General features: G+C 67.2%; 1 protein-coding gene across 1 annotated transcript; it reads right to left on the bottom strand.

Moving 5' to 3' along the window:
- Nucleotides 1-113: 113 nt before the first annotated feature.
- On the bottom strand, nucleotides 114-19,799 carry COL16A1 (collagen type XVI alpha 1 chain). The gene is made up of 71 exons (XM_065697581.1): nucleotides 19,617-19,799; nucleotides 18,615-18,726; nucleotides 16,835-16,897; nucleotides 16,571-16,688; nucleotides 15,239-15,362; nucleotides 14,879-15,154; nucleotides 14,725-14,805; nucleotides 14,399-14,530; nucleotides 14,191-14,241; nucleotides 13,494-13,529; nucleotides 13,049-13,075; nucleotides 12,829-12,891; nucleotides 12,653-12,694; nucleotides 12,532-12,576; nucleotides 12,312-12,347; nucleotides 12,111-12,173; nucleotides 11,938-11,982; nucleotides 11,757-11,852; nucleotides 11,619-11,657; nucleotides 11,324-11,368; nucleotides 11,025-11,060; nucleotides 10,786-10,893; nucleotides 10,666-10,701; nucleotides 10,519-10,554; nucleotides 10,361-10,444; nucleotides 10,233-10,277; nucleotides 10,102-10,137; nucleotides 9,965-10,018; nucleotides 9,682-9,798; nucleotides 9,578-9,613; nucleotides 9,325-9,432; nucleotides 9,122-9,235; nucleotides 8,993-9,046; nucleotides 8,883-8,924; nucleotides 8,695-8,730; nucleotides 8,429-8,482; nucleotides 8,291-8,359; nucleotides 8,142-8,195; nucleotides 8,015-8,041; nucleotides 7,862-7,927; nucleotides 7,711-7,764; nucleotides 7,573-7,626; nucleotides 7,432-7,485; nucleotides 7,303-7,347; nucleotides 7,117-7,233; nucleotides 6,218-6,253; nucleotides 5,950-6,030; nucleotides 5,791-5,835; nucleotides 5,383-5,427; nucleotides 4,334-4,387; nucleotides 4,174-4,227; nucleotides 3,828-3,881; nucleotides 3,664-3,708; nucleotides 3,524-3,577; nucleotides 3,415-3,450; nucleotides 3,129-3,191; nucleotides 2,880-2,951; nucleotides 2,681-2,734; nucleotides 2,543-2,587; nucleotides 2,377-2,421; nucleotides 2,236-2,289; nucleotides 2,105-2,158; nucleotides 1,919-1,969; nucleotides 1,723-1,812; nucleotides 1,586-1,621; nucleotides 1,424-1,468; nucleotides 1,150-1,338; nucleotides 1,004-1,070; nucleotides 740-916; nucleotides 580-657; nucleotides 114-482 (listed from the first exon to the last, which is right to left on the bottom strand). Exons 2-71 carry the CDS (start codon nucleotides 18,688-18,690, stop codon nucleotides 280-282), a joined length of 4,821 nt encoding a protein of 1,606 aa, XP_065553653.1. The 5' UTR covers nucleotides 18,691-18,726; nucleotides 19,617-19,799; the 3' UTR covers nucleotides 114-279.
- Between the last annotated feature and the right edge of the window lie 3,782 nt (nucleotides 19,800-23,581).

Here is a 23,581-nt window from a genome sequence, read left to right as displayed (position 1 = left end):
TGCGGTGGCCTTAGTACCGAGCGCTGGGCTGGGGCTCCAGGGCTGTGCAGAGCATCCCTCGGGCACAGGGCTGGCGACAGGGGCGTGCGGATGCAGGAGGCAGGAGGCGTGGGGGCACCAGCGCGGGTGTATTTGACCGGGCAGGATCCACCCGCCCTCCCGATCCCAGCGGAGCTGTACAACATCCGCCTCCCGCCCCCCGCGGGACAGGCACAGCCCCGGCACAGCGGGGAAACAATATTAACAGCACAGGCGGGGGCCGGGGGCACGGGGGGACCCTCAGCCGAAGGGGCCCTTGACGTTCTTGGGCTGGAAGAGGGGCTGCTCCATGGGCAAGGCCCCCATGCACTCCGCCGGGCTGCAGTGCCCCGTCTTGCCTGGCTGCCCCGTGGCACCGGGCGGGCCGGGAATGCCGGGGATGCCCTGCTGCCCCACGGGGCCGGGGGGACCCATCTTCCCATAGCCTGGGGGCCCTTGGGGACCTGGAAGAGAGAAGGGGCGGGAGAGGGGTGGCAGGGTGTGGGGATGGGTGCAAGCCCCACCACGGGGCTGGTGGGGACGAGGAGGGAAGGGTCTCACCTGGGGGTCCCGGGGGGCCACTGTCCCCCATCAGCCCCACGCCCTTCTCTCCTTTCTCTCCTTTGGCGCCCGGCTCACCTGGAGATGTGGATGGAGAAGGGTGAGACCCCGGCACAGGGGTGCCAGCGCCTCGATGGGGGCCGCGGGGAGCAGCACCTACCCCGCATGCCCGGCACACCCTGCCGGCCCTCCCTGCCGATCTGCCCCGGCATCCCCGGGGAGCCGGGCGGGCCCGGCCGGCCGGGCAGCCCGTCCTTCCCTGGGGGACCGGGTCTCCCCGGGGATGCCACCATCTCCACTGGGAAGTGCAGCCGGGAGGTGTAATAGGCCATCCGCTCTGCGGGAAGAGGTGGCTGCGCTCAGCACCGGCAGGGACAAGGTGATGCCGACGGGTGACCGGCCCTTGCCCCCCGCACCCCGTTACCATCAAACATCTTGTTGAGCTCCTGCCGGATGAACCTCTTGATCTCATCGTAATTCACCACATCTCCCTGGGGGACACACGTGAGGGGACGCTGCCACTGGCCCCGCAGGGGACAAGGGTCCTGCCCCGCAGCAGCTGCCCCTTACCATCATCCCGGGGGGTCCCGGCAGCCCGGGGCTGCCCGCGGGGCCCGGTGAGCCCGGGGGACCCCTCTCTCCTGCAGGTCCCCGTGGCCCCATGAGCCCCATGGAGCCGCTTTTCCCGGGCCCCCCCGGCATGCCGGCTCTGCCCTTCTCCCCAGGGTAGCCGCGCTCGCCGGGGGATCCAGCATCACCCTAGGAACAGACGTCAGCGCTGGCACCCCCTGCCCTGAGAGGGACGTGGGGTGCCGGGATGGGCAAGGCCAGGCTCTGCCCTCACCTTCTGCCCAGCCGGTCCCGCGATGCCAGGTTTTCCTGGGGGACCCTGGTGGGACACAGAGGAGCAGGGTGGCAGCCATGTCCCCACCACGGGCAGGCCAGAGGCTGCCAGCGCCCAGCCCCAGCTCCCCCTGTGCGGGAGAGCCGGCAGCCACGCTCGTACCTCTTTACCCACGGGTCCGTCTGGTCCCTGCTCCCCCTGTGGACCCAAAGCGGGGCAGTGTGAGGCGGTGCTGCCCTGCAGGCGCCCCTGCACCGGAGCGCAGGGCTCCGTGCCCCTCCCGTGCCCGCCGCACTCACCGGTGGCCCTGGGTGGCCGGGGGGTCCCGGCTGTCCTGGCATCCCGGGCAGGCCTCGCTCCCCCGCGGAGCCGCGCTCGCCCTTCAGCCCCTGCAGGGGGGCGGGAGGAGGGAGGCGGGAGCATCTGCAGCGATGGGGTCCCCAAAGCTGCTCCCATGGCGCCCGCCCAGCCCCACATCCCGCAGGCAGCACTCACCACTCCAGCGAGGCCAGCGGGACCCGGCTGCCCCGGGGTGCCAGGGGGTCCCTGCGGGCAGAGGGAGGGGTGTCAGCTCGGGGGCACCATGGCAACGTCCCCACTCCACGTGTCAGAGGGAGATCCCACCAGGCTCCCATCCATGGGGACCGTCCCGGTGTGCCAGGGAGAGCAGGACCGACTTACAATGAGCCCTGGGGGTCCCTGCCGGCCTTGGGGTCCCATGGGTCCAGGCTCACCCTGAGGAAAGCAGGGGGATGAGGGGGGATGAGGGGCCCATCCAGCTTAGGGCTCCCAGCACCCATCCCCTTGCTCACCTCTGCTCCTGGCCGGCCCGTGCTCCCCGGGGGACCAGGTTGGCCGCAATCACCCTAGAAAGAGGAAGGGACACCATGGGCAGTGCAGTGTGGTCCCAGGGCTGTCGCCACCGAGTGTCCCCCAGTGCCACCATCACTCACCTTTGGTCCCGGGAGACCTGGGTGCCCCGTCTTCCCCTTGAAACCCTGGAGAGAGAAAAGACCTGAGGGGGTCCCTGTCCTGCAGCACCAGGATGGGGGGATGCCCACCCCATGTGCCCGCCCACCCCAGCACCAGGGAGGGGTGACGAGGGTGGTTGTCACTCACCGGAGGACCCATCATCCCTGGTGGCCCAGGGGGGCCGGGGTCACCCTGGAGCAAAAGAGACAGGGGTTGTGGGTGGCCTGGGGGGTGAGGGGTGGCTGTGTCCTCCCCCCGGCACCCCCATGGGTCCCGCAGCCTCACCCGCTGCCCTGGTTTGCCATCCTTGCCGTCCAGTCCCTCCAAGCCAGCAGGGCCCTGCGGGGACAAGGTGAGGGTGTCAGGGGGTGGCTTGCACGGAGGGGCTCTGGGGGTCCCCCAGGGCATGGGAATGGGTCCAGCCAGCAGCACTCCCCAGCAGCACCATGATACCAGTGGTCCTGCCCCCCCGGGGGGGTCTTACCTGGATGCCCGGGGGTCCGGGGGGCCCGGGGGGCCCTGGCATCCCCGTGGGGCCACGAATGCCCTCGCTGCCCTGCAAGAGCCACAGGAGGTCACAGAAACAGCCAGGGATGGACCCCAGAGCAGGGACCAACCTGACCACCGGTCCGAGGGATGAGGATGCCACCAGCCCGAGGGTGCCACCATGCAGCCATGTCCCGGTGGCACTGCACGGTGGCACTGCACGGTGGCACTCACACGCAGCACTCACCTTCTCAGCTGCAGGTCCCGGTGGCCCGGCTGGCCCGACCTTCCCTGGGAAGCCAGGGGGTCCCTAAGGAAAAGATCAGCATTGAGTGAAGGGAGAGCCCAGCCCCGCACAGCACCGACTCCAGGCTCAGTGCAGTGGCTTTGCTCAGGGGCTGCTCTCTGCACTTTATCCCATGGGATGTGCCCGTGTCTCCTCGGTGGAACCCTCCATCCCCATGGGAACACAGAGCCTGGGACACGCGCTGTGCTGGAGCATCGCTCCTGCAGCCCCTTTGGGATGCACTCACCGGTGGTCCCGGGAAGCCAGGCTGACCCTGGAAACCCTGCAGAGACACAAGGGCTGAGCAGGACCCCGATGGCCGCATCCTGCCCCGCGGGGGCCCCGGGGATGCTCACCTGCTCCCCCTTCTCACCAGCACTGCCAGGGAGCCCACGCTCGCCCCTTGGCCCCTGCGGAAAGAGAGGGTGAGGAGGGTGAGGAGCATCTCGCCGCACCCACAGCCCCCCCATTGCTCCCACAGCCCCCCGGGACCTACCACTGGCCCTATGGGGCCGGGGAGACCGTCCAAGCCGGGGGGTCCCTGGGAAGGGAAGGAACAGGTTGGATGGATGTGGCTGGAAGGACCTCAGCCCTGGTGCCCACAGCGAGGGGGGTGCTGGGAGAGCCCCCAGCCCCAGAGCAGGGCCCCAGGTGACTCACCAGCTCCCCTTTCTCGCCAGGGGGGCCCACGTAGCCTCGCTCGCCTTTGATGCCCTAGGGAAGGAAGGAGATGAAGGCTCTATGCGAGACATGGGATGGGCTGAGACATGGGGCATGGGTTGAGGAAATATGGGCACAGACATGGGATGCGCAGGGAACAGATGGGGTGAACAGAGAGGAACAGGGAATGTGTGGGACAGGATGGATGGGACAGGGATAAGCCTGCAGGGACACGGTGCTCACTGCACACTGGGGTCCCTGCCCCAGCTGCATGGGGGGGCCCTCAGCAGGCACCAGGGGGGTACGCAGGAGGTGGCAGGGGCTGCCTGGCCCCCGCAGTACTCACAGGGAGGCCGGGGGGCCCCGTCGCCCCCGGGTAGCCGGGCTGCCCTGGAGGTCCCTGTGCAGGAGGACGATGATGCTGAGCCCCCTGCACTGTGCCTGCCCGGTGCCTGAAGCGCAGCAGGCACCAGTGTCCCCACATCCCCACTGCCCACAGCACTCACCGGCTCCCCTTTGGCTCCAGCAAGCCCGGCGGGGCCACGTTCCCCCTGGAGACCCTTGGAAGGGAGAAGAGAGGAGCTGCAGGGGGGGTTCCTGCAGCCCCTGCCCCGGCTGCACCTGCAGCACAGCCGGAGACGAGGACCCGGGCACGGCCCCTGGGGCCTGTGACCTGCACCAGCCCCAGGCAGGACCTGCTGGGCACCACCTACGCCGGGCTCAGCACCCAGGGGTGGCCGGGGGACACCCAAACATGGGCCACTGCTGCGGACAGGACCCAGGGGCAGCCCTGGAGCCATGGGCAGCACAGCCCATGGGGTGCCAGCTCCCGGCACCCCGGCCACGCACCAGGACACGCTTAGACCAGCCTTAGACCCAGGCACGGGTGACATGGGCTCCGTGTCATGGGAGCACTGGATGGGTTAGTGGGGTGATGTGGTGTTGGAGGCTGGACAGCACACACTGGCACACCGCAGAGCGACGACCCACACAGACCCACACAGACCGTGGTGTTACAGGGACATTCGTGGACGAAAGGACAGGAGCAGGACACAACCGGCACAAAGAGCCACCGGCACAGCCCCACTGCCGCCTCGTGCTAGGAGGGAGCACAGGGGGAGCAGGAGGATGAGGATGGAGGTGAGGATGGAGGTGAGGATCGAGATGAGATGGAGATGAAGACCAAGATGGAGGTGAGGATTGAGGTGGAGACAAGATCAAGGGGGAGATCAAGATGAAGATGGAGATGGTGGTGGAGGCTGGCTGCCAGCTGGCCCCTGGCACCCTGACAGCAGCCTGGGGACTGCTGCTGTCCTCAGCACACGCAGGTCCCACGGCGATGAAGGGCCCCAGCACAGGGTCCCCGGGAAGATCATTCCCGGGTCTGCCGAGATCCCCTGCATAGGGATGGAGGAGATGAAAATGGGAGGATGGAGATGGGGTGGAAGGTGGGGGGCAGCTGGGCTGCAGCTGCTCCCGGGGGCACAGGGACACCGGACACAGCCAAACCAAGCGGCAGCAAGAGGCACAGAGCAGAGCCGTGCTGGGTCCTTACGGGCAGTCCGGGTGCGCCAGGCGTTCCAGGAAAACCTGGAGGGCCCTGAGGGGAGAAACAGGGAGGTCACAGCCTGGAAGTGGCACCCAGAGCCTGGGCTGAGTCCTGGGGTTTCCATAGAGTGGCTGGGCGGGGGGTGGCTTGGCCTCAGCCTCCCACCAAGCCGGGTTCCTGCTCCGTCTCCAGGCTGGCAACACTTCCACCTCCATCTCCAGCCTCACTGGGAACAGCCGTGCTGTGCTGCACCTCCTGGCCATGACCCTGGCCCTCTGCTCATCACCGCGGCCTCAGAGCAGGGCATCAGAACCCCCCTCGCGAACTGCAGTGGGGGGCTCCAAGTCGCTCAGGACCATACCATGATGCCCACAGAGCCTGGCAGCCCCCCCACCTCTGGCAGGGTTTACTTACAATGGGTCCGGGTGGCCCTGGGGGTCCCCGAATTCCTGGTGAGCCCTGGGGGGAGATGGGTGCATTGGGTGTGACCACAGCGGGGGCAGGCCCGGCTCTGAGGCGCACGGAGGGCCCCACAAGGGCTGGATGCCGGGCCCGGTGCGGGTGCGCTCGTACCTGCTCTCCCCTCTCGCCAGGGATCCCCGGGGCTCCCGGCAGCCCGGGCTCACCCGCGCAGTGCGGGTCGGGGCTGTCCCCCTGCGGGGAGCGGGGTCGCGTCAGGAGCCGGGGCCGGGGCCGGGGCCAGCCCACGCCTGAGTCCCCCCCAGCCCCGCCGCTGCCCCCCGCAGCCCCGCGGCGCGGGTGCGGTGCCGGGGGCAGCCGGAGCGGGGCCGCAGCTCCGGCGCGGGGCCGGCAGGGGGCGCTGCGCAGCGGGGTCGCTCACCCGAGCCTCCTCCGCGCTGGGGCGCTGCGCGAGGCACTGCAAGGGAACGCGGCCGTCACCGGGCCCCCCGGCGGGGGGGGCACCGCGGCAGCCGCGGGGCACGGGGCCCCCATCCCGCACCCGTTGGGCCCCAGCGCCCTCCCCGGGCCCCGCTGCGGTGGCAGGAGCCGGGCACGGCAGCAGGAGCTGGGCACGGCAGCAGGAGCCGGGCACGGCAGCAGGAGCAGGGCACGGCAGCAGGAGCCGGGCATGGCAGCAGGAGCCATGCATGGCAGCAGGAACAGGGCACGGCAGCAGGAGCAGGGCACGGCAGCAGGAGCTGGGCATGGCAGCAGGAGCAGGGCACGGCAGCAGGAGCAGGGCACGGCAGCAGGAGCTGGGCATGGCAGCAGGAGCAGGGCACGGCAGCAGGAGCAGGGCACGGCAGCAGGAGCAGGGCACGGCAGCAGGAGCAGGGCACGGCAGCAGGAGCAGGGCACGGCAGCAGGAACAGGGCACGGCAGCAGGAGCAGGGCACGGCAGCAGGAGCTGGGCATGGCAGCAGGAGCAGGGCATGGCAGCAGGAGCTGGGCATGGCAGCAGGAGCTGGGCATGGCAGCAGGAGCAGGGCATGGCAGCAGGAGCAGGGCATGGCAGCAGGAGCTGGGCACGGCAGCAGGAGCAGGGCACGGCAGCAGGAGCTGGGCATGGCAAGCAGGAGCTGGGCATGGCAGCAGGAGCCGGGCATGGCAGCAGGAGCCGGGCATGGCAGCAGGACCAGCGTGCCCGGCGCGTGCCCGGCGCATGCCGAGCTGCTTTGCAGCGCTGCTGCGTGAGCCGGGGCAGCTTCCCTGCCCTTCACCCCAGCAGGAGCAGGGGCTGTGGGCACCGGGATCCCAGCGGTCGGCGTTAACACTCACCTGGGCGCAGGTCTCGCTGCCGGGGGCGCCCGGCATCCCCCCGGGGCCCTGCTCGTCCTTGGCACCACGGGCCGCTTCAAAGGCTGCCTGCAGCTGCGTGCAGTCCCCGCACAGGGTCTGGGGAGGAACATGGGGGTCAGGGGCACCCTGAGGTGCTGGGGACCCCAGGGCACGACCCACTCTCACCTTCAGCACCTCAATGTTCCTCTCTGCCATGATGGCCAGTGGGCCCTGGAAGAGACGCAGGAGGGTTGGGGCTGGTCCCTGTGCCACAGGAGCAGGATGGAGGGATGCAGGGGCACAGCTGGTACCTACCAGGTCTCCAGCTGGCCCAGGCAGTCCCGGCAAACCGTTGTGTCCTGGCATTCCCTAAAGCCAAGGAGGGAGCTTCACTATTTAACCCCTGTGCTAAAAGCTGGGCAGGATCAGTCCCTGTTCCCATCTCCCAGTGCTCACCTGGCGGCCTGGGGCACCGGGGGGGCCGGGGGGACCGGGAGCTCCGGGGGGACCCTGCAACACCCCAAGACACAAACAGAGAGGTGGGGAGGAGGTGGTGGGGATGGGGGGGCCCAGCACAGTGGGGGCAGCACCCACCTGCGGGCCCGGCTGCGGCTGCCAGGTCATCCCGCTCCATAGGCCCGGGGCTCCCTGGGGCAGAGGGAAAAAGAAGAGGGGTCAGGGGGGTGAAGCAGAGCTGGGGGTGCCCAGGAGTGCTGGGGGTGCCCTGAGTGCTCGTGGTGCTTACCGGCATCCCAGTGTAGCTGGGGTCCTGACGCGGGCTGGGGGGGCAGGAGCATTCCCCAGGGTCTCCCTGCAGAGAGCGGAGGTGAGGGCAGGGAAGGTGATGGGGAGGCACAGGGTGATGTAGGGGTACAGCCTGACCCCGACCCCAACTCACCTTCTCGCCCTGGGCACCCTTCTCCCCCTGCAAGGAGGAAAGCCACAGATGAGCATTAACAAGGGGCCCCTGGAACCCCCCCGCTCCCCCCTCCGTGGCTCAGCACCCCGCTGTGCCCAGCACGTACCGGCAGCCCGCTGGACCCGGGTGCCCCGGGGAGCCCCGGCTGCCCTTCAGGGCCCTGTGAGGAAGAGGAGGGTGAGGAAGCTCTGGGCTCAGGCCCTGTCATGGTGGGTTACAGCGAGAGATGCACAGCGATGCCCACCCAGGACTTACCGGTGGTCCTGGGATACTGGTCCCTGGTGGCCCTGGGGGTCCAGCAGCACCTTTGGGCCCCGGAGATCCCTGCAGAGGAAAGACAGCAGGAGCTGGGGGGCAGTGGAGAGGGAGGGGGGCTGGGGGATGCTCCCTTACCTTGGCACCTTTCTCTGCCGGCAGCCCTGGGGGTCCCTGTGGTCCACGGGGGCCCTGGGGGTAGGAGAGGGTGTTAGGTGCCCCAGCAGCCCCAGACAGCCCATGGAACCATGGAACGGGTTGGGTGGAAGGGACCTTAAAGCTCACCCAGCTCCAACCCCTGCCACGGGCAGGGACCCCTTCCACTGGAGCAGCTTGCTCCAAGCCCCTGTGTCCAACCTGGCCTTGAGCACTGCCAGGGATGGGGCAGCCAAAATGCTACTTACGGGTGTCCCGGGTGGTCCGGCGCTCCCGGGCTCTCCCTGGGAAAACCAGAGAGCATGAGGGCTGGCAGAGCCACATGGCACGGTACAGCACAGCACAGCAGAGCATGGCGCAATGCAGCATGGCAAAGCATGGCACGGCATGGCACAGCATGGCACAGCACAGCCCGGCACATGGCACAGGCACGTACCTGTGGTCCCGGCTGGCCGATGCCCGGTGGTCCTGGCTCACCCTATGGAGACAGAGGGGCAGTGAGCAGCCCCTGGCCCTCCATGCCCGGCCCCCCATGGCCCTGCTCACCTGCAGCCCCTTCAGCCCCATGGGGCCCTGGACCCCCGGCAGTCCCGGCTTCCCCTACAACACACCAGCATCACCGCAGGGCATGGTGCCACCTCCAGGCACCCCCCGCCGTGGGGATGGGGCACTCACGGCTCTGCCTGGCTGGCCGATGCCCGGGGAGCCCTGGTCCCCTTTGGGCCCAGGTTTTCCAGGGATGCCGACCACATCCCCATGTGGAGCAGGACCAGGCTCGCAAGCATCTCCCTGCAGAGGAGGGAGCACAGGAGGACAGGACGGGATGGGTGACACCCCAGCGATGGGATGCAGGTCCCATACAAGAGCGGGGCTCTCACCTTCTCGCCTTTGGGGCCGGCTGGACCCCTGACGCCGGGCTCACCTGACAGCCCCGGGACACCGGCCATGCCTGGGGTGCCCGGGTCCCCGGGGCTGCCTGCGTCCCCCTGCCAGAGAGAGGGGACAGCGCTGGCCCAGGGCAGGGGGCACAGGGCAGGGGGCACAGCGCTCCCCCAGCCCCACAACTGGGGGGGTCACAGCCACCTCTGCCGCTGCCAGCCCCACGGGAGCCCCGTCCCCAGCACCACTCACCTTCTGCCCCTTCTGCCCAGCATCCCCGGGCCTGCCCTGGGGAAAGGAGCAAGGGCTCAGGCTGGAGCATCCCCCAAGGGGCACCCATGGAGGGGGGCACTCACCGCTCTGCCGGGGGGGCCACTCTGGCCCCTCTCCCCCGGTGGTCCCGGCACCGCCAGCACCGTGGCAGCCCCTTCGAGGGCCTGTGGCACGGGAGGGCACTGCCCGCACGGCTCCCCCTGCGCAGGGGACATCCCGGTTGGTTGGAGCTTGGCTTTGGGGACCAGAGGTTGGGGGGCAGCTCAGAGCCCCTCACTGCTGTCCCCATCTCTGGGCTGTGCCATGCAACGAGCTGCACAGGTCTCAGCTGGGGCGCTTCAGTGCAGTCCTCATCTCAGCGCTCACCTTCTCTCCTTTGAGCCCCCGCACACCCGGATCACCCTTGTCTCCCGGGAGACCCTGCATGGGGAACCCACAGTGGAGGTGACCCTACAGCCCGCAGCACCCGGCTCCTGCACCCCTGGGTCCCAGCACCCACTCACCGGTGTGCCTGTGGGTCCCTGCTGGCCGCCGTCCCCCTGGAAAGCAGCAGGGTCATGATTGGACCCAGAGGAAGCCGAACTGCCCGTTCCCCATGGGGTGATGCAGCCACTTGTTTTGGGGGGTCACTCACCTTCTCACCCTTGATGCCAGCCAGCCTGGAGAGCCCCTCTTCACCCTGTCCGACACCCCATGGAGTTACACACCCAGCGCCAGGGTGCCCCTCGGGCACAGGAGTGGGGCTCAGCCCCACATACTCACCACTGGGTCACCCCGCAGCCCCTCACTGGGTGCCCGCCGCAGCGCGGCGAGGACGCGGTCATCGCAGGCCAGGCAGGAGTCCCCCTGGGAGGGCAGGGAGGGGACACGGCTCAGGCACGGGCAGAGCGGGCAGGCGGGATGCGGGGATGGACACTGACCTTCTCCCCTTTCATCCCTTGAATGCCGGGATCTCCCTGGGAAGGAAACACAGGAGCTGGTCCGGGTGCTGCCGGCAGGGGCTGGATGGTGCTCAGCATCCCCCTGCTCCGGCTGGGTGAGCCCCCCCTCGGCCCTATGTCACCTACCCTGTCCCCTTTGGGTCCTGCAGGTCCGGGTCTGTCCTGGGGAGGGGGAAGTGAAGAGAGAGCGTGAGGGGCGCTGAGGGAGCCCCTGCTCTGCCCCGCGGCCCCCGGGCTCAGACTCACCGAGACGCCGTCCCTGCCGGGCGCTCCCCTGGGTCCCGGTTCGCCGGGCAGCCCCGTGGCACCGAGCATCCCCTCGGGCAGTGTGGGACAAACCTCGCAGGGCTCGCCCTGCCCGTGGGGACAGTGAGGCACAGCCCGGGGGGGCCGAGCAGCCCCGGCCCAGAGATGGGCTCTGCGGGGGGGCTGTGCCAGCGGGGTCTGCCCGTGCCCGTCCCTGCACCCCCTGCTGCTGCACCCACCTTGTCTCCTTTCGGCCCCAGGATGCCGGGAGGACCCTGTGGGATGAAGCCAGGGAACGAAGCTGCTTTGGGAGCCCCCAGGCCAACGTTTGCCCTGGCAATGCCATCAGCACCCCCCAGTCCCTGCCACCGGCTATGGCACGGGATGATCCCAGCTCCAGATGAGGCCACCGGCTCTCCCAAGCCCCGCTCCATGCTTGGGCTTGGATCCCATCACTGCTCTGGCCAAGCAGCCCTGACCCCAAGCCAAGAAACCCATCCCTGACCCTGGGCCTTGGCTCCAGGCTCGTGGTACTCACGGGCATCCCAGGAGATCCTCCGGGGCCAGGAGCTCCCGAGCTGCCCTGGAGCCAGAGGTGGGAGAGCCTGAGCTCAGCAAGGGAGAGAGCCGCGGCCCTGGCGCCCCAGCAGCCCCAGGCTCCCCTTCACCCCTCGGGGGTCCTGTCCCCCATGACAAGATTTGGGCCACCCGGCTGGGGCTCGCACCACGAGCCAGCACCGGCTCAGCCGCTTGGATGTGGCTCCAGCCGGGAATCCTTGGCACAGCCCATGGCCATGCCAAGGGCAGCCAGCACCCCCTTGCCCCCAGCTCACCTTTTCTCCCTTTGGACCTGGGGGGCCACCAGGGTCTCCCTGCAATGCATTGAGGAAGGCGTCAGCCTGGGTGCCCCACGGCAGAGCCACTGCCTGCAGAGCCGGGAATGCCGCAGCCCCACGACACAGGCTCCTTACCGGCTTCCCTGGAAAGCCGATCCCAGGAGATCCTGGCTTCCCCGGGGGCCCCGGCTCCCCGGCCAGCCCCTCAGGTCCCACCAGCCCAGGGTCACCCTGGAAGGCAAAGGGGGTGTCAGTGCTGGGGATGCCCCCGGGTGCCCTGGCTCCCACCCGTTCACCCCCAAACCCCCGCTCTTACCTTCTGCCCCTTGGGGCCCACCACACAGATCTCTCCAGGCCGGCCCTGCCAGGGGGGAGCAGGGTGTGAGCGCCCCACTCGTGCAGCGCCATGGGGCGGGGGGGCCAGCAGCAGGACCCCGGTGCCCGGGGCGAGCCGCAGGGGATGCCCAGGTACCACCCAGCACTACTCACATCGCGCCCCGGGCGCCCCGGCTTGCCCTGTAGCCCCCCGTCGCCCTTCTCGCCCTTCTGGCCCTGCAGGGCACAGAGACGTCACCCGTGCCGCAGCCCGGGCCGTCCCCGGCAGGTCCTGGAGCCTCCAACACCACCGCAGGACCCATGGGGCTGCTGCCCCTGCCGCGGTGCTGGGACCTGCAGCGGTGCTGGGCTCACCTTCTGCCCATCGCTGCCGGCTGTCCCCGGTATTCCCTGCAAGGGAAAGTGGGTGCCCATGGATGGGCTTATGCAGGGCTTCCCCCCTGCTCCGTTCGCCCCACCAGTACCCACTGAGCTGTCTCCTCCGGGCCGCACCCCAACATCCCAACCCGGGGTACACAAGAGACATGGGGGGGATGCACCCCACGCTCAGCCCCACGCACAGACCATCACTCACCGCCTCTCCACGCTGCCCCTTCTCGCCCCGCGGCCCCTCAGCACACTGGGGAGGATGAGGAAGGAGTGGGGTGAGGGTGGGCAGCACCCCGGGGGGTGCACAGAGGGTTGGGGGGTCTCACCTGCACGGGGCCGCCGGGGTGGGTGCGCACGCAGTCTGCGCCCTGAGGAAGGGGAGAGCAGCTCAGGGGCTCTGCCTGCACCAGCCATGGCCAGGGATGGGGGGCCATGGGGGCAGGAGCAGTGGGACCCCCTTGTGCTGCCCCACAGCAGAGGGATCCCTGCCCGGGACACTCACACGCTCGCCTTTCTCCCCCTTGCTGCCGGTGGTGCCGGGCAGACCTCGCTCTCCCTTCCCACCCTGCAAGAGAGGGGAGATGTGGGCGATGAGACAGGGCACGGGTGCCCCCGTGTCCACAGCTCCCGGGCAGGGATGCTCCAGCACAGCCGAAGGTCCCTGTGGCCACGTTCCTGCCGGAGCCGGGCTCTGTGTGTGCTGGGGGGGGGAACAAACCTACCTTTGGACCTGCGGGGCCAAGCGTGACCTAGGGAGGAAGGGGAAAGTTGCCCTGCAGTGCCCTGAGCCCCTCCCAGGAGCATCAGGAGAGAGCCCCATCCCCGCCATGGTCACCACCCCCAGCACCCTGTCCCCAGGTGCCACCCCAGGAGCCCCATGGGCCATGTGGGGTCTCAAACACCCAAGCATTCCCACACCTCCAGCCAGAGGCTGCCTTAGGAATGGAGCCACATCTGGAAGGGATCAGAGGCTTTCTCTTCCCTGCAGCCAGATGCTGATGGGCTCCAGGCCAGGAGCTGTGGGTTGGGGGGGGGGCTCACACCCCCAAACCAGCACCATGGTGGCTGTCCCCATCCCCAGCTCAGCCCAGCCTGGCCCTGGCAGTCCCGAGGTCGGGGTCCCCCTCTCCCACCAGCAGGACCGGTGCTGCCCAGTGGCACACTCACGTTTGCCGAGGCTGTCTGTGAGGAGCAGGGTGGGCACTGGAAGAGACAGAGATGGTGGTGGCTTGTGCAGCTCCACGCACTGCTCACAGCACCCAAACCCCTACAGCACCGCAGCCCTGCAGCACCCACAGCCAGGACCAGCCCCACAACCTCACCCCTCACTGAGTGTCCCCTGGTACCGGGGTGGGGGGGTCCCTGTCAGCCGGCAGAGCAGGGACATGGAGAGGGTGACAGGAGGAAAAGCCAGGCAGGTTCATGGACCTCATGGCCCCAGGGCCCCCCAGTGCAGCTGCTGGACCTGCTCTACAGCCCATGGATCCCTGGCAGGGTCCCACATGGGGATGCAGCAGCCGCGGGGAGATGAGGACACGTGGGGATGGGACATGGGGTGCAGTGAAGACGCTTCCCGGCTCTGGCAGTGCTCCGGAGACACTCGGAGGGAACAAAGAGGCCCTTGGCTGCGGCTGGGATGGCTCCAGCAGCAGCAGCAGCGAGTGAGTGGGGCCTCAGTTCCTGCTCGGGGGAGCAGAGCAGCCGCTTCTGCAGGCATCCTGCAGCTCTGGCTGCAGCAGCAAGGTCCCAAATGCAACAAGAACAGACCCAGCCCAGGGCACGGGCAGGCTCCTGGCGTGGCACCAGCATCAGCAGGAGGAAGGGGAGCAGAGACAACACCAGGGACTCTGCCACCTCCCCTCACCTCTCTGGGATCCCCCTTTGGGCCAGTCCTTCCTGATGTCCTCAGTGATTCCTGCGGAGACAGAAGAGCACCCATGGGTGCTGCCTGCCTGTGCTCCCCTGCGTTATCCTGCACATGGCACCCATAGGTGAGACCTGGCTTGGGCTGAGCCCCCGTAGAGCAGAGCAGGAGCATCCTGAGCCAGGCTGCAGGGGATGCGGGAGCTCACCATGCCCAGCGGCTCCTCCAGGCAGAAGCAGCGGGTGTACAGGCGGCCCTCGGGCTGCGGCGACAGCTCGATCAGGTTGCTGCTCTGCATCAGCTCCGCTTGCCGACGGGTCTTGGGTGCTTCTGGGAGGCACTGCTGGGAGAAAGAGGGGTGCTGGGGGGAGAGGCAGGAGCACGCGTGCACCTCGGGAGAGGGACGCATCCAGCACCATGCCCCACACTGCACCCCCGACCGCTCTGCCCTGACCGTGCCCCAGTTTCCCCACTGGGAAGACCCCTGTTAGGCGATGGCAGGGCTGGGTCCGGGCGCGGGTCAGAGGGACTCACCCCGCTGGCAGAGATCTCACAGCACCCCTCCTGCTTGGCCAGCTCGACGTCGCAGTAGATCTGAGCTTGCTGGAGGTCGAACTGCAGCGGGACGGGGTGGGAGGTGAGGGGCAGGCAGGGGGGGTCCTGCAGCCACCCAGCCCCCGGCACTCACCCGCACAGGGGTGCCGCGCGTGGCGTCCAGCCCCAGCAAGGCATTGCCCTCTGCGGCCAGCGCCCGCCGCGCCGACAGCGGCTTGGAGAAGATGGAGGCGCAGTCGAGGTGCACGGAAACGGCGCGGCTCTGCACCGCCACCACCACCTTGTGCCAGGACCCATCAAAGAGCGATGCCACGGCCTTCCCGGAGAACACGGCGCTGACGAACGTGGATCCCGGAGCCCTGGCCTGAAATTCCAGGCTCTTCTCGGGGCCGTGCACGGCCAGGGAGAGCTGGGCAGAGCGGGGACAGCGGGGTCAGGGGTGGCTCCCGGCTGCCCCTTGGCCACTGGAGCATCCCTTGGCCCCCGGCTGTACCTGGGGGTAGCCCTGCCGGTCAGTGATCTGGAAGAGGTACCAGTGCTCCCCAGTGCTGTTCTTCTTCAGCAGCAAGGTGAGGACGAGGGTGAAGGTGTGGGGCAGCCCTCGGGGAAACACCTTCCTGCAGGGACCAGTGTCAGGGGTGGCCAGACGCTGCCCCGTGCTCCAGTGCTGGTGGTGGCACCGGCCCCAACACCCCAATCCCTGCAGCACCCATCACCATCACCCCAGAGCCACTGCCTCCACCTCACAGCCCTTCCTGGGATCCGTGCACTTATCACCACAGTGTCTGGTTTTGTCCCTGACCCCCAGGGCTCCATGGGACAGATGCTCCCATGGCAGGGAGCATGCGAACCATTCCCAGTGGGATGTGCCCAACTCGCCCGCAGCCTGCTCAGCCCTGGAAATACTTGCTCCAGGCTCCGCTCTGATCCCGTCTCGGCTCCACACCAGCGGTTTTCTAAGCCACCGCTCTGGAGCTGGACCAAGGCGTGGGGAACAGGCCAGAGCCACCGGGCCCCTCTGCTCTCCATGGGGCACCAAGGAGCAGGGCTGGGGTGGGCACCAAGGAGCACCCACGGGTGACCCCCCGGAGCTTGTGACCTGGCTGCTGGGGCCACCTCCGTGCTGAGCATGCCCCAGGGCTGGCTCTAGGCTGCTGCAGGCACCCAGCCAACAGCAACACCAGTCTGGAGCATCCAGCATCCCGAAGCCATCTAAGGACTTTGCTGCCCAGGTCAGGAGCCAAGGCTGGGACTCCATCATCCCCGGGAGAGCCCCATGCCAGGCACAGCTTCATGCCAGCCCTGGGGCGATGTGGGGACAGGCAGGAGGAGGCAAACCACAGCAGCTTCCTGCAGGAGCAGCTCCTGAGGACATGGACCTGCTCCCACCTCACCACACTGCAGCATCCGCGCCAGCCCAGCAGCGAGCACAGCCTCGGGCACGGCCAGGAGTGGGTCTGTGTGCGCCTCCCCCACCAGCCCCACAGCCCCAGCAGTGCCTGCTCAGAGCTCAGCAGCATTTTGAGCCTGTCTGGACCCTGCCGAGCGCCTGCCAAGCTGAGGAGAGCCGCCACGGAGCAGCCACAGAGCTGCAGTTGCGCAAGGGCTGGCCACAGCCCAGCCCCACCACTGCAGCCCATCAGTTACTCTCTAGGAGAAAGGTGGCTTGGGCACCTCTGCGTCCCCCAGTGCCATGGAGCTGCCTGGCATCTCCAGCATGAGCTAAAGGCAAAGCCGAAGAGCTCCCCTGTCCCTAAAACACAGGGACGGTGCCCAGGGATGCTTTGGCCACCGCAGTCCCCTGCCTTGTGCCACCCACACTCACTGTGTCGGCTGCACCAGCGGCACAGCACCCAGGCGCAGCACCACCAGGCCCCGTGCGTGCCGGACCTTCTTGATGGAGGAGATCTTGAGCAGGTCGAACCTTTTAATCAGGTTAAAACCTACAGGACAAGAGCAGAGGAGGTGAGAGCTGGCCCTGGCACGGGCGCTGAGGGTTGATGGTCTCCACGTAGGGCATGGAGCCCGTCCCCGTGGAGTCGGGGCTGGCAGGGACCCCGTCTGTGGAGCAAAAGGGGCTTTTCCTTACCCGTCACATTCTCATACTTGTCCCCGACCAGATCCTCATCCCAGAGCTGTGGGCAAAGCTCCCCTGCAAGGCAAATCCACACATCACCGCAGTGCCCCAGGGCACGGGGCTGCCCTACAAACAGGGCTGGACTGCACAGAGCTCCTCAAACCCAAGTGGGTCCGCGGGCTGCCAGCCCACCAGGAGCGGGGCACAGCGCTGGAAGGGGTGGGCAGTGAGCTCAGAGCTGGCCTGCCCCCCCCCCCCCCCAAGTTCCCCAGGTGAAGCAAATGCTTCTCCCAGTCACCGTGTGCTTGGAACCAAAACAGCCCCGTAGCTGGAATCAACATCAGGAGACTCGGACGGGTGCCACGGACACCCAAAGTGGGGAAATGGCACCCAGAGCTGGGCTGTGTGTGCCATCCTGGTGACATCCTCGGACCTGGTGGCCCTAGGGACAGGGTGAGGGCTCTGAGCCACAGGGACCACTGACGGTCCCAGGGATACAACTGTGCTGATGTATTTTTGCTTTAGCAGCATCAATCCACCTCCGCTGGTTGCTACCAGATGTTGGGAGGTGCGAGATAGAGAAGGGAACAACGGGTACTGACAAAGGAATTTGTTTTTGTCTCCGTGCTCACCAGCCCTGGAGCAGGTTTGGCCCCTGATGATGGATTCACCCACCTCTTCCCAGCCCTCAGCCGTTCCCAAGGGGCAGCTCTGGCCCCAACAACCCCACGTTCACCTCCACCTCTGCCCGAGGCATCTCCCCACGCTGACCCCTGTCTCGCACAGGGCCAGCAGCAGTGCAAGGAGGTGCCCGTTGCCCCCGGACCCTGACACGGTGGTGGCTCCGGACCAGCCCTGCAGCACGCGTCGTGTGGTGGCCGGGGCGAGCTCCCTCCCGCCAGTGATGAGCTCATCTTCAGCGGGGCAGGGGTGGAAAGGGAACATAAATCACCCCAGAAGCCTCTCCCCACCCCAGCGCTGCCCCTTCCCTAACGAAGGGCCGGGAGCCAGGAGAACATGGTGGGAGCTGGTGCTGGCCGCGGGGTCCCTCGCATGGGCAAAGGCCCCCGGAGGAGCCACTGCTCCACCCCGCAGTGACTGATGCAACCACGGCTTCTCTGCCACTGGCTCCTCCCCACCATCCGCCTGGAGCTCCCCCGAGCTGCAGCCAGCCCCACACTGGGACCCACACACAGCGGCCCCCATGGGCTCAGTCATCGTCCGGCTGTCCCCCGCTGCACGTGGACAGCACTGAGCCCTCCACCGCTGGCATGGACAACGGCCAAACCTCTTCCCACCTCGCAGCCAGAAGCCAAATCCCCCTCGGGAGCCCAGTGCATCTTCACTGCTGCCCAGTGGTCCTGGCTCACCTACAGAGCAGCCCCAGACGGCGCTGCCTTTGCTGCCAGCTGGCACCAGGCACTCAGGGGCCGGAGCGCGGCCAAACCCCTTCTTCCCTCCATGAGCCCGCAGCATTCCCAGTGCTCAGCTGCGTCAGGGGTGATGGAGGGCTGTCCCCAGGCTGGCTTCCCATGTCAGGGCTCTCCCTGGAATCCTGCCTGCCCGGGATGCTGAGCAAAGCCCCACAGCCCGGTGGTGGCACACAGCAGGGAGCTGATATCCACAGCCACCACTTTGGCCACCAGCGTGCCCTTGTGTGCAGTCCTGGCATGGCTCATGGCGTCCCCTGGGCACCACTGCCCTGTGATTCCTCCTTCTCCTCAGGCACGGGCAAGGAGCAGGGTGGGATGCTCCCATGCGGACCCCAAGCCCTTGCTCCCAGTGCTCTTACCTTCTGCCGGTGGCAGCTCCTTCCCCTCACAGGCACTGATGAGCCCCACAAGCATGAGGGCCCAGAGACCCCTCATGGTGCCCAGGGCAGTGGCTCAGAGCGATGTGGCTGCCTGAGAGGGAGAGAGATGTGGCAGCAGCGGAGCAGGCACATGGTGGGTACCGGCCACCAGCAAAGCCACCAGCACCGAGAGGATGCTGACCATGACTTGGGCAGGTTTGGGAGGCTCAGCGTGGCCCCCATCCACTGCTGGATCCCCCATCTGCTCCACAACCAGCCCAAGCACACAGGGCAAGCCCCAGCATACCAGCATTCATGGGCTCAGTCCAACCTCAGCACCCGGATTTACTCCAAACATCTGGAAACACAGAGGCTGAGGTGCCCCAGAGCAGAACCGCTGCCTCCTGCACGGACACCGCCTCCCCACCCGGAAAGGTCTCGCTCTCTCCCATTTTATCTCCTGATCCCATGTGGATCCCCTCTTGGCCCGGGCCCTGCAAGTCACGCCGACCTGGCTCCCTCCTGCCTGCTTCCTGCCACGAGGCAAGGCCGGGCTGCAGGAACCGGCGCTGGGACACACCGGACACGCTCAGCTCCACTCAGCACGGCAAGAGCAGGACCTGCATCCCTGTGCCTCCATCCCAGCCATAGCAACCGAGGACCCTTGTCACCGGCAGCCCTGCCTCCGCCTTGCCTGCACTTAGCTCTGTCGCACCCCCAACTCTTCCCTGCCTGCACCTCCCGGCTCCCCTCTGCTGTGTCTGGCACCGCTTGAGCCCATCCTGCTCCCCCTGCACCCACCCAAGCCCTCATCCCGCTCCCGCCGCCCTCCGTCTTTCCAACCCTCGCACCCTCCGCACCGGCGGGTCCCCCCGGCCCCGCTCCCGGCCCGGCCCGCCCCGGGGCGGTGATTAATGACGATAATTAACGGGGCACCGCCGGTTCCGCGCCCGCCTGACGGCGGCTCCGCGCTCTGCCCCGCCGCCCGTGCCCGGGGCTCACCTGGCGGGGCCGGGGCTGCCCGCGGAGGGAGCGGGTCCGGCCGGTCGGGGCGGTGGGAGCGCCGCGGGACACCGGGAGCTCCGCCGCCTTCCCCGCCTCCCTCCGGGGGGGCCCGGGCCGCCCTCCTCCTCCCAGCCTGGGGGGGACCGCGCTGCCGCCCGCCTTCGCCTCCCCGCCCTCCTCCTGCTCTTCTTCCCCTCGGCCGCCTCCTCATGTAGCGCCTCCCACCCGTCTCCCTCCGCGGGGCTGGACCCCCGTCCGGAGGACAGGACCCATCCCAAACCCCATTCCCTGGCTTCCGGCCCTGTGGAAGAGGGCCCATCCCCTCTTCATGCCCAGGGATCAGAGGGGACCCAGGTCGCGGCACTGAGGATGGGCATCGCTGGCCAGAATGGTCACCGCTGTTGGTATGATGGTGTCCTCCCAGGAGCGCTCCTCCAGTGCTTGGTGGCCTGGGGATAGTCTGCCCCAGGACAAGGTGCTGGGGCTCAGGGTCTCTGCTGCCATCATCCCGCTGGCATCGCTGCTTGCAGCAGGAATGCTGCTTGTGTCTGCCACGGCTCCTCCCTGGTCCCCATCAGCAGAGCCATTGACTCTCCAGAGCTGAACCATCTTCAGTGGGCACCGGCTGGCTCCAGCACCCATCCCAGCCCCCACCAGGAGCCACAGAGATGTGCCAGCCCCGAATACTGCCCCACTGCCCCCAGTGCCTGGCTGCTTGGATCCATGCCAGCATCCCATACCAAGGCGAGCCAGGCCATTCCGAGCCCCTGCAGGCAGGGAGCAGGCAGGGAACAGACCTACCCAGGACAGCAACTCACCCACTCAAGTTCAGGTCTGCGGGATGCAAAGCACCCATGGGTGTCTCCATCCCTTCATCCCATCTCTGCAGGAAGCCCCACACGGCACCACAAGGGCCCTGCTCAGCTGCTTTTCCTCCCAGACTGTGATTGATCTATTTACACGGGAGCTTTACAAACGTGTGTGCAGGGCGCATCCATCTCAATGAAGGCGCCGCAATTAACAGCTGATATTTATTCAGCCCACAGTAAATAAGCTGTCGCGGGCAAACCAAGCGGCTCCACTCTGCCATTTATGAAGGGACAGCCCCTGAGGTGCGGTGACAGAGCGCTCCATCCTCCCTCAAGGTTCCTGCTGCAGTAATTAAGGGTAATTAAAGCAAGTGGGGACGAGATAGAATAAAACTTCCATAATTCCCGTTCATTAGGCAATTTTTCACCCCGAGCTGATTTTTGTTCTGTGGCCACCCAGCACCAACAACTCCCCTTGCAGGGTATGAGCACCTCATAGGCAAGACTTCCCTTGTCCCACAGCCCAGCCCTGGCCCCACAGCAGAGCAGGGATGAAGGGCAGCCGCATCCCTTCCTCTCAAACCAGACCCGCAGAGCCAGCAGCAGCCTGGGCCCTATAATCTAGCTGTGAACATCTTCAGGTTCCTCCCTCCTGCTGCTCCTCCCGTGCCTCAGTTTCCCGCATTTGCCAGGGTGCTCCCCTGGGTACGTTGTGCCCAATCCAGCGGCATGAAGGGACCTCGCCAGCCCCAGGAGCACTGGGTGGAAACCTCTGCTCCTGCTTCCCTTGTGCCAGTGCATGGGATCCTGCCTCCCCAGCACTCTGCTAAGGGGCGAGCATTCCGTCTCCATCCCGTGTCGTCTTTCCCTGGAATGCTGCCGAGCTGGGGGATGGAAAATCCAGATCCTGCGGCCCCTGCCCACCGACCCAGCACGGAAAAAGCGGAGGCAAGCTGCTCTTCCCAGAAACACTGGCGCCAGATGCCAGGAAACACAAGCCGGAGCAGAACCCGGCAATTTTCGGGCTGGAGACAATCTGCCTCCAACCCCAAGCGTTACCACGGGGCTCCCACCCCCCGCGCCCAGCTCAGGGCCCCCCAGGGCCGGGGCGATGGTAACGGCAGCTCTCCCTTGCTGCATGGGCAACGGGCGGGAGGGAATTCCTGTGGCGGGGATTTTGGCTGTTCAGCGTTTATTCCTGCACTGATTTAAGCACAAATCCCCCCTCCCTCCCCCAGGTTCCAGCTTTCAGCCGAGAAGGAAGGAGCCTGCGGGGATTCTTTCCAGCCTGACGGGGCCCGTTTGTTTCCGCGGCGTTAGAACAGCAGCTTCGCCTCTCTTAGGAGGAAACAGTTTGCCGAAGAGCGGAGCCAGGCGGAGGAGCCCCGGTCTCCCCGCGTTGCCGGGCGCGGCGCAGCCTCAGAGCCGGTTCTCCAGCATTTCCGCCCCCCGAACCGAACAGTTTTGGCACGGGGGGAGCAGGCAGCTTGGCTCGGGTGGAAGCTGCGGATGGAAAATGGCTCCAGAGCTTTCCGACCTGCTCGCACCCGTCTGCACCCCGCAGACACTGCCCAGACCCGCAGGACTGGGGGCTCCCCTTGTCCCCCCGCAAGCCTGCGCCTCTGACCCGGGCTCCATTCCCTCCCCGCATATGGCGTCTCCGTGACTAATAAAAGCTGCTAATTGCCAACAGATGCCCCGGGAAAGCCTGACGCTGCCTCTCGCGGCTGTGCTTGGCTGGGAAGGGAAAGGAAAGGAGCTGGAGCCAGCCCCGGAGCGCGGGGAGGGGGGATCCCACCGCATGGGGCTCCCAGCAGCGGGGGCAGGAGGATGAGGCTGCCGTTGGTAGGCAGATCAGCGGCCAGGCCATGGCAGCGGGCAAACATCTCTGGGGGTGGGATGAGCTCCTTCGCAGCTCCTGCTGCAGCCCTGTCTCCCCGGCATTTCTTGCACAACTGGAGCTGGCACCAGCCCAGAGCCGGCAAACCCCGGGCAGGAGGCGGCTGTGCCGGGCTGGGATCCCCTTCCTGCTGTGGTTGAGGAGGGTCTAATGAGGAGGAAGAATCTGGCACCTGCCCTAAGGGCGGCCACCTCCTCCCTGCCCTCATCATCGTGCTGCAGCCCCCGGCCTGCTTCTTCCCACACCCCAAACCCAAACTGGGCGGTGCTGGGATGAGCTGTGATTAGTGCTTCAGCCTTAACTGGGCTGCCCGGGAGAGACCCACTGCTCCCGGGGGTGGTGGGTACTGGCAGCTCCAGGCACTCGCAGGCAGGTTCAGCCCATGATGCCCCCCATCACCCTGCCCAATTTCATGCCCCATCTCACCGTCAACATCTCCATGGCTCCCAACCTGCTCTGGAGGACAAACTGATGCTGTGGTGGGGGAAAGCGCAACCGCCCCCCACCCCCAGCACCCAGGGGCTCAGGGAATCCCAGGTTTGCAGGGTGCTGAGCAGAGATGAGGAGCAAACCAGCACCTTAGAGGCCACTGGTCCAGACTGGGCAGCATTCTTTGCCCAGCTGTCCCAGTAGTGCTGGCATCCCCTGTGCTGTATCCCATGGCTCCCACCAGCTCCATCGCTGAGGGAAAGTTGTGCACCCAAATTACAAGTGCTGATCAATAGCCATGACCAGGACATGCTCCCAGCCATCACAACCCTTCCTGGTGCATTATGACGCACCACAGTGGGATGGTTTCAGCGCCATCGTCCAGCCAAGCTGCTGGAGATCCACACCACGGATCAACCCTTAGCAGAGCCCCAGTTAGTCCTCGAGAGCCACGGTGCCTCCAGCACTCCCCAAGCTCCAGTCCTGCCCCTGCTCTCTCAACACAGCTCCTGGCCTAGCACAAGCCCGGCATTCACGTGCCCCAGGCAGCTGCGCCTGTGCTGATGCCAGGGATGCTCCATGTTCCATCCCTCTGCAGATTGCATGGGAATTGCCTCCAAAGTTACTAATTTGCTCATGGATTAATTACCATGTAATTCAGCGCTCCTGGCTCCCGCGATAAGACACTCATTTGCAAGGCAAGGGCACGGGCTCAGCAGGATGCTGATAGCTGGGGGGGGGGGGAACCAGCCACCACGGGGTGACACAGCCACCCCCTTTCCCTGGCTTGGACACGAGGCCGTGGCCCCACGGCACCACAGAGA

This window comes from Lathamus discolor, chromosome 18, assembly GCF_037157495.1.
Source record: "Lathamus discolor isolate bLatDis1 chromosome 18, bLatDis1.hap1, whole genome shotgun sequence".
NCBI lineage: Eukaryota > Metazoa > Chordata > Aves > Psittaciformes > Psittacidae > Lathamus > Lathamus discolor.
Note: the sequence above shows the minus strand (reverse complement) of the source record. Positions and strands in the feature narration are given on the sequence as shown.